The following is a 9,283-nucleotide window of genomic DNA, read 5'->3' on the forward strand; positions in this document are numbered from 1 at the left end:
ATTAACGATTTTAATTTATTTTGGCTATCTGAAAATAGCAGATCTACAAGCTCACAACGCGTCGCTGCGACGCGTTGTGAGCTTGTAGATCTGCTATTTTCAGAGCGGAACACCCGAGCGCCACCAAACATAAAATGACTTGTCTTAGTTCTACTGGATCTCTTCTCCACTCCCTAACATTTTAGTTTTTATTTGTTGACTAAATTGTCAATATACTTTTAGTTTTAGTCACCATAGCTTAGTTTTTATTTAGTTTATCAGTGAAAAAAGGTAGTCGACGCACATTTGTTGTCATAGTTTTAGTCGACGAAATCAACACTGTGACACACCCACCCATTTTTCAACATGGAAATGATTATGACGATTATGATAAAAAAAAAGCAATTATCTCAAATAATTGTGACCTACAGTTAACATGCCCACCCTGAAAACCCCTCCACCCCTCCCCTCCTCTTCGCCAGGCCTTCATGGACGCCCATGTGGATGCTGTGATGATCCTGGGCGAGGCATTCGCCTCGGACGAGCCGTTCGACTTCGGCACGCAGAGCACCACCCAGCGCATCCAGGGCCTCGTCCCTGTCATGCTGCGCCACCGCCTCACGCCTCCGCCCGAGGAGACCTACTCCCTCCACCGCAAGATGGCCGGCTCCTTCCTCATATGCTCCAAGCTCGGGGCTAAGATCGCGTGTCGGGACATGTTCCTGGACATCTACAACGCCTACACCCAGAGGAGGCAGGCCGGCGAGGCGGGCGAGGTCGTGCAGGCGTAGTAGGGGCGCCGAACTGAACTGCCCAGTCCTCTCTCTGCCTCGTAGAGCCAAGAACTGGACTGGACACACTGGACATACTGTTAGATGTGTTTTGAGACTTTTGTTGTAAATACAGGGGTTGAATGGAGATTTCCATACTCTAATAATAGAGTTTAAAGGCCTCCACGTAATGCTTAAGTCTGATTTATGCATCACAGGTAGTTGCACATGGGTGCCGCGTACCAAAAATAGTCTTATCTGCAAGCTTGCAACGTGTTGTGAGCTTGTAGATCAGTATAAATCAGGCTTTAGCCTCCTAACCCTGGGGTCTAAGGCCACAAGAAGAGGCCTAGCGGACTGGGCTGGCATTGCACTGCTGTGTGACCATGTTTGATTCACACTACTGGACTTGAACCTCCATACAGTAATATCAGCCTGAGACTAATGTGCGTTCACTTGTAGTAGTTTGGAAGTACGGTGGTTCTTTAACTGGTTTTGCTCGGGGATGTAAATGTTATCATTGATGGGAAGTCACAATACATTAACACATTGGCTGCCAAAAACGCAGATCTGCGTTCTATTTTTAATAAATACGTGGGCTGCCAAGAACGCAGATCTGCGTTCTATTTAAAAAAATAAAATATTTTTGACCCAAAGACCAAGGAGATATGATTGTTCGAAGATTTAGACTCCTATCCACTTCCTTGTTAACTTAAAACTTAAAAATTCTGTATCTCGGCTCCTGAGAACTTTTTTTTTTCAATGAAAAATCTCTGGCAGGCTACAGCTAAAAATCTGAAATAATTCTGGCAGTCAATGTGTTAATAATCAGCCATTAAAGCTGCATTATGTTTTAGCCGCATGTCCTCTTTAACGACGGAGAGAAGTAATTGCAACTGTAAACACCTGGGATTTGAACCCCGGGGTCTGCCGTGTGGGAGAGCAAACATCTACCGCTCATCCGGGGGGGGGCGGGGGATCCCCGCTTAAATTTCTCAATGGAAGACTAGGGAGACCACCTCCAAACACTGCAGATGTGCTACTTATATTGTATTAACATTCTCTACCACACAGATTGGTTAAAGTAATGTTTTATTCATTGAAACGAGTTCCGCATTGCAGCTTTTAAAGTTGTACTTTGGCCACGACTCTTGTCAGTAAATCTGGCAGTCCTTTTTTTGGGACACGGTGCATTGGGTGAGAAACACTGGCCTAAACCAAGCACCTACATAACAATACCTGTAAACAAACAGGTACATACAACATAGGTGTGAAAGTCAATGAGATTGCTATTGATGGAATGTAGACCAAATGGTTATATATGTCGTTGCTGTCATGCAGAAACCTCTTATCTCCGTATTTAAACTTTTTTTCCCCCGTAAATTAAGGCCGTACTTGATCATACTCAAAAGTAGCAGATCCACAAGCTCGAAACGCGGTGCGAAGCGACGTGTTTTGAGCTTCTTTCTACTTTTCCTACATTTGAATCCTGAAGAGTAACAGTTTTGGACATATGAGGTTTCCACCCGACAGAGACGATATACAGTAGGAACTGATTAGATTTGAATTGAAAACAGAAATATTTAATGACTTTTTGAGAGTTGGTTCATTTGAGCTGTTATTATTAGTCTAATGCCTCTGATCTCCCTGCCGCAGCACATGCAGAGCATGAGGTTCTGTAAGTACTTTCCAAACTTAATGTCACTTACTGGAACAGTGCATTCCTTTTGTAAATAGCAAGATTTACTTGATTTTCTTTTTCCCCCCTAGGAATTGAAAAAGGAAAGCACTTGTAATTTTCCAGTAGGTTTGGCATATTTTACCTCTTAACAAACAGCTGTATTCTGTTCTTCTGGGGCATAATGTTCCTATGCCCAATAACAGACAAAATGACCTATTGGGTCTCAGCTGGTGAACAATTCCTTATTCATAAATGTGTTGGTTTTTGTGAAGGAACAGAATTGCATAGGAGTTGCTTAATCCATTCAGATTGTACATCAAAAAGTAATGTCTTTTGGATAAAATAAATAATATATCAAATTGTTTGTCTTTGTTTGTCTTTAGTTGTATTATCATTATCTTGTTGAGCCTAATTTATGGACGCAAATAGAAGACCTACAAGCTCATAAATAACGCATTGAGAATGCTAACGTGAGCTTGTAGCTCGGCTATTTTCTGCGCGTGACAAAGTGAATCCGGCATTAGTAACTGAACTGCAGATACCAATATCAGGCTGAATGCCAAGGTTGTCTTTCACTCCATTTGGATTATTGATCTTTCCCTTCTAACATTAGAACTCTTTATTGTCTCTGTCAAGGCCGGAGACTATTGATTTTGCTCGTGTCCGTCCGTGTGTCCCTGTGTATGTCTGTCCGTCCGTTTGTCTGTGAGCAGCTAATCTCCGGCACCGTTCAACCGACCAGTGTGAGACTTTGCACAAACGCTCCTGGGAGTCCAAGGAAGAATCTCTGCCTCAACTTTTTCACATTGACCTGTTATTGCGCCACCATAAGGCTAATTTTTGTAAAAAAATATTTGATACGACTCCTACAGAATTTGTCAAACTCACGCAAATTGGTACACATTATCTCTGTAGTCATGTAACCAAGTCACATCTGTCAGATTTCTCATATTCTGTTCCAATTGGCTACAATTGACTCCCAAAATTGGCCTGTTTTGCACAAAATGCCACATCATGAACACAGTGCCCGATGGCCGTGAAACTTTTGCATGCACATTTTGCGACGACGCGTTGTAAGCTTGTAGATCTGCTATTTTCACTATTTGTCATACAACAAAGTATATAGCTTAAAGGCGACCATACCAACACTGACAAAAAAAAGATAAGACATCAGAGTTTTAATGTCGGCTGCCTCCACTCCGCACTGCCCTTGTACTGACAGCGGAACATCTTTTTTTATTAAATGATTAGCTATAATATATTCTATTTTCCATTTTCAGTACAGATGAAATGCAAACCACACAAAGCTGAATTGGTCTGATACTGTTGGTGCTATCAGACCACGTGGGTGTGTGATACACCCATGTGTATCTTTTATTTGATTTATTTATTTGACCTTTTATGTAGGTGAAGTCCCATTGAGATACAAGATCTCTTTTAACCACCAGCATCCGTATTGTGGGGAAAGCTTTCATAGAAAATAGCAGATCGACAAGCTCACAACGCGTCGCAAGGTAAATTTAGCACGTCTCTGCTATCGGGCAGAAACCAGCTAACTCCAAAATGTTCATTTTTCCAGGAAATGAAAACATTTTTTTCCCCCAGGAAATTAAGAAACCCTTATATTTTTAAACAAAGCAATACTGCGTCATCAAAGTTGGTATTGTGACTTTATATATTGTCAGATACTTGCATGTGTCATTATCTTATCACGGGGCTCCACCCAAATCCAGCTCAAGTGGAGTTAGGAGGTTTTGTCCATCATTGATAAGAACAGCTGACAATGGATCTCCAAGCTCACAATGCATCACAACGCGTGAATGAATGCCCTGATGCTTCATGACACTGCTTATAAAGACATACAATAATAAGCAGGACTTTAAATATTACAATAACTTCTGCAAAGAGGGGTTCACAGAGTTGCAGTTTCAGTAGAATTAGTGAGAGAAATGCTATATGAACTAATTTCTTATCACACTATATAGATTTTAGAAATATAATTAATTGTTTTCATAACATTAGCCTCAGTGCTAAGTTTTATAATCAGGTACACTGCATAGTTACTTTTAACAGACCACGGTGGAAAAACCCTGCCTCGTTAAAGTTAGTTTTATTTCTTCCGCTCTGAGTCTCTGTGTGCCACGCACGGGAAAGGGGTGGAGTTAGCTGGTTTGGTCGACAGTTTGAGGATCCAATGGAGTTAGGAGGTTTTGTCAGAAGCGCTTTTTAATACTTTTCATTGGTTCAATATTTTTTTAACCAACACACAGACGTAAAGGGTGTTGAATAGCGTTGATTAATGAAAAAAAATTAAAAAGCTGAAAAATGGAGTTAGCTGGTTTCTGCTCGACAGCCACGACATTTGGTTCTGTGACTTGCCATCACTGGCCTCTTGCAGTGCAGTTTTGACGTTTGACATTGCGTTAAAAAACGACTCATACAGTACCTTTTTCATTAGAGGGGGTTTTCACAATGAATTAGGCTACATTTCACCACAGCAACAATAAATGAAATGTTCAATTTTTGTTGTTGAGTATGAGACAAACCAGTGGGCCGATCTCTCTCCACACTGTGGGCTAAGTCAGCTGAGGACAAAAAAACAAGACCGGCCCACAGGGAATTCTCCTGGTACTCCCAATGGGCCAGTCCACCCCAGCTGTACCTGACGGGCCAGCTCACAGACACAAGTGTAGACAGTCGGTCGGTCTGTCTCTGGTGGTTGTCTGGTAGTTAATTTGATCTATAAGCTCCACAACATGTCACAAGCTTGTAGATCGCGATCGGGCTATCTTCGGCTAAGAGATCTGGGGGAAAAAGTTGAGGACCAAGTATAGATCCCTGGGGGACAGCAGTCTGTGAAGTATAAAGGGTTTAAGTGGTTAATATGTCGCCATTACGAGCTATTGGACGTGTATTATGCTGATCCTTGAGTCTTGTGCTCCGTCCGCGCCGGCTACCGTAGTCTCAGCCTCGCTAGAAATGTGTTAGTGCTTGCTAGCAGCTGTTGAACGACACACTATATTATCTAGCAATGAATGCACTGAAACTATGCATATCCATTTGTCGGTCTGCACCTTAACTAATGTCCATAGAATATCATGTACAGTGTACATCTGCTGCTATGCTAACGGACCTTTATGTCTTACTTACTGTAACTTACCGTAACTTACCACACCGGATAGATATCCGGTACCAGGTGTAAATATGAAGATAATTTGTTAGTTTTTTATTGATCTCTCTTCCCCTTGCCCCACCACCTTCTCCCCTTTCTCTTAAAAAAATTATGGAGCTAGCACAAAAACGAATTTCACCCACTGTTTTACACCTGTAAACCTGTGACGTGACAATAAAGTTGATTCTGAATCTGATTCTGGCGCAGTTTGTCTACATAGGTGGTGCGCCTCTTTCCCCTCATAGGTGGTGACATCAGGGGTGTCACTTATCCGTCGCCTCGCTGGTACGACCTGGGGAGCCTCCGCCAGGACTTTGAATCTCCGTGAAAGCCCTGGTCTTCTCTAGAACCAAATACTGTGCCCCCAGCCTTTAGCCTTTAGCCCACATGCCAAAGAGGTTGATGCTGCCATTAACAATGCCCTTCGGCTCATAACTGGCTCCCTGAAGACCACCCCTGTGTCCTGCCTGTCGGTCCTAGCGGGAATAGCCTGGGCCGTCCTCCGGTGAAAGGCCGCTAACCCTCGCCCTAGCAGGGAAAGCCCAGCAACACCTGACTACAAATGCATGGCTGGCGGCATCCTGGAAGCAGGAACGGGAGTCGGCTGGACACATATCCATACATCCGGGACTGAGAATGAGATCCACGCTGGCAATGGATCTTGCTGAACCGCCTACGCACTGGGGTTGGCTGATTCAAATAGCCTATGAAGGCAGACTGTGCAGCATGTGAGTGCGGCCGGGGAGCTTGAGCAGACTGCCGACCTTATAATCAACACCTGTCCCCTGCATAGACCACCTTCAGAGGAGGGCCTCTTCCTAGTGGGACCAGAGATGAGGGCGTGGATGAGGGCGTATTTGATGACGCCTTTTCCTGTTGTACAATGAGCGTCCATGTTTTGGTAATTTATTCAGTCAGTCGGTCAGTGAGCTAGTCATCTAGTCCGCAACCGACAAAGGCGTCGGACTGGCTGAAGCCCAGCCAATAAACACATAATATCCCAGAAAAGTCATAAAAAATTAACAAAAAGCAAAACAAAAAAACAACACTGGTTTGTTTGTTTGGTTTCTATTTGGTTAATCCATTTCATGTGCTTTTTTGCCACAGATCTCTCTCTGTGCCTCCCTCTATGTGTCCGGGTAGCTCTGTCGGCAGAGCTCGCCTTTGAATCACATGGTTTTGGATTCGATCCCGGGCACCGCCAACTTACCGTATAAGTAGCACAGCTTGGGTAACCGAGACATGCAGTAAGTTCTGGAAGCTGATGGTAGGTGTCTCTCCTGGGAAGGTGGTGTCAATTAAGTTGGTGTCTCTGTTGGCGTCCTGTTGGCTTTTAAGGCTTTCCTTGCTGCGTCCACCTTGGCCTGCTTGTGGGCGATCTTGAACACATCCCAACTCTCCGACAAGTGATGATTGTCAAAGATGATCGAGGCCAGCCAGGAAACGGACAGGATGCACACCATCGTGATGAGCACGATGGTAGTGCGGAAGGGAAAATACTGGATGAGCCTGCCCTCGGTGTCCAGACGTAGGCCAGGGAAGTGGATGACAGGTGGGAGACCGATGAGCGGTTCTCCACTTAGAAGCCTGAGGAAAAGGCCCACTGCTAAACCCACGAGGGAGCCGTAGCTATTAGACACGTTGAAAAAGAGGATGCACACCAGCTGAGGGAACATGATGGTGTACGACATGTCCACGCCGAAATGCCAGAAGTTCATAACACTGTTGTCCAGGACGGTGAGGGCCGTGCCAAACACACCCGTGACTATCACTGAGATGCGGATAACCCACTGCATCTCGCGGTCTGACGCCTCTTTCCTGATCATGTTCTTGTAGATGTTGGAGGCAAACAGTGAAGCGGCGGACAGCAGGGCAGAGTCCATGGAGGACATGGCGGCAGCAGCTACAGCTCCAAGGCCAAGGCCAGAGATGTAGTTGGGGGTTAGGAAATGCAGGGCAATGGGAAGGATGGCACCTGCCTGGCCACGCTCGTATGGGGTTTTGGATGGATCATAACCTGTCTTGCTCCAGTCTGTTGATGCGGCCACGGCACCGACAAGCATGGGCGGGATACCCAGAATCAGACAGAAACCCGCAGAGGCAAAGCAGGTGTTCTGGGCCCCTCTGTAAGTAGAGGCCGACAGGATCCTCTGGTAGAAAGCCTGGTAGGCCAGACCGCCCAGGGCCAACAGTAAGAATTCATCAAGCCACTTGCCCGCATCACTGGACTCCACCTTTCCCAACCAGGGAGCCTGGAACATAGGAACAAAGGCTGTTTGTGTGATGGGAAGAGCGTGGGGGTTGGTCATCAGGAACGGTATACACGTCCACATGCTGACGAAGATGAGGATGAGTTGGATAACGTCTGTGTAGGCCACAGAGAAGAACCCGCCCATTAATGTGTAGACTATGGCCACCGCCGCTGAGATGATGTTGGAGAACATCATGTCCATTCCCAGGATCACGCTCATAGTTCCACCTATGCTGACCAGTGTGCGTGCCACCCACAGCACATCGGCCACCAGCGTGGGAAACAGTAGCAGTGAGGCCACCATGTTACCGTACTTCTTCTGGAACGGGTCCATCATTGTCAGGTATTTGTTTTCCCTCATTGGTTTGGCAAAGAACAAGCCACCCAGGAAGAAGGTGACTTGGTAGGCCACGGGCACCAGGGCCCAGACGAGCCCTTGCCTTGGGCTGTAAACTGTTTCGGCTATACCGAGGATGAATCCCCCTCCCACCCATGTGGAGGTGAGTGTGAAGATGCCAACTAGCAGGTTGATGTTGCGTCCGGCCAGCAGGGTGTGCGCCATGGGGTCTGACTTCGCCACTCTGGTGCGCCATGATGCCCAGATGCCCGCGCAGAGAATAATAATGTAAAACAAAATAGTCAGCAACAAGGCAGGTAAATTATGAACGGCCATGGTTCTTCTCTTCTCTTCTATTCTCTTCTCTTCTGATCTGTTCTCTTTAAATTGTATAGCGATTTACAAAGGTTACACAGTGCTTAATAATGGTAGAATGCCAACACTTTGTGGTGCGTGCGTTGAAGACTGGCGTCTGTATGTCTGTGACGTGTCTTTTAAAAGGGCCAAATTCTTCAGTCATGATGACGTCACAAAGATTGACGTGGTTGGTTCAGCTCCAGAGAGCCGAACCAACCAAGGGGCACTGTAGGGGCCAAAGTCTTCTAGACTTATACTGGACTTCAATGGGGATTGGATTGGGCTGAAACGTTGCCCAATACAGATGACTGATATCATAGACTGGCAGTCCATAGACTAGACTAATGCAGTCTGAGAGCTACATGCATCCATGCCGTTATTAGACCCCATCTTGTGGGTAACCGGAACGGTCGCCCCATAACACGCTCGCCCCCATTTTTTGAGCGGACACAGCAGCTGACCACTCGCCCCGCTTGAGCGGGACTCTGGCCCAGAACACTCACCCCGCTTGGCGCGCTCTCGCCCCCCAATTCATATTTTTCTCCGAATTCATGCCAATCAATTTTATGTTGCAATAATGTGTAGAAATACATGGTTCTGACAGTTCCGAGGTCACTGGATTTGTGGGTCCGACCTTTCCGAGGTCGCTGGATTTGCGGGTCCGACCTTTCCGAGGTTGCCGGATTTCGCCGGATTTGCTCTTACGTGCGGTCACACACACACACACACACACACA

At 45.8% G+C, this 9,283-nt stretch overlaps 2 protein-coding genes across 4 annotated transcripts in view; one reads left to right on the plus strand and one right to left on the minus strand.

Moving 5' to 3' along the window:
- The window catches only part of coq8b (coenzyme Q8B), a 37,247-nt gene extending 34,458 nt beyond the window's left edge, over window positions 1-2,789 (plus strand). For all 3 annotated transcript variants that reach the window (XM_080428871.1, XM_080428872.1, XM_080428873.1), the window contains exon 16: window positions 462-2,789. In XM_080428871.1, coding sequence (XP_080284997.1) covers window positions 462-770 — 309 coding nt within the window. In that variant the 3' untranslated portion in view covers window positions 771-2,789. The remainder of the gene's footprint in view (window positions 1-461) is intronic.
- A 4,111-nt stretch (window positions 2,790-6,900) lies between these two features.
- Window positions 6,901-8,415, minus strand: LOC308085216 (high affinity choline transporter 1-like; the record flags this gene model as incomplete). Its single annotated transcript, XM_080428298.1, has 1 exon — window positions 6,901-8,415. One exon carries the CDS (start codon window positions 8,413-8,415, stop codon window positions 6,901-6,903), a length of 1,515 nt encoding a protein of 504 aa, XP_080284424.1.
- Window positions 8,416-9,283: the final 868 nt, after the last annotated feature.

This window comes from Gymnoscopelus braueri, assembly GCF_963280865.1.
Source record: "Gymnoscopelus braueri genome assembly, chromosome: 5".
NCBI lineage: Eukaryota > Metazoa > Chordata > Actinopteri > Myctophiformes > Myctophidae > Gymnoscopelus > Gymnoscopelus braueri.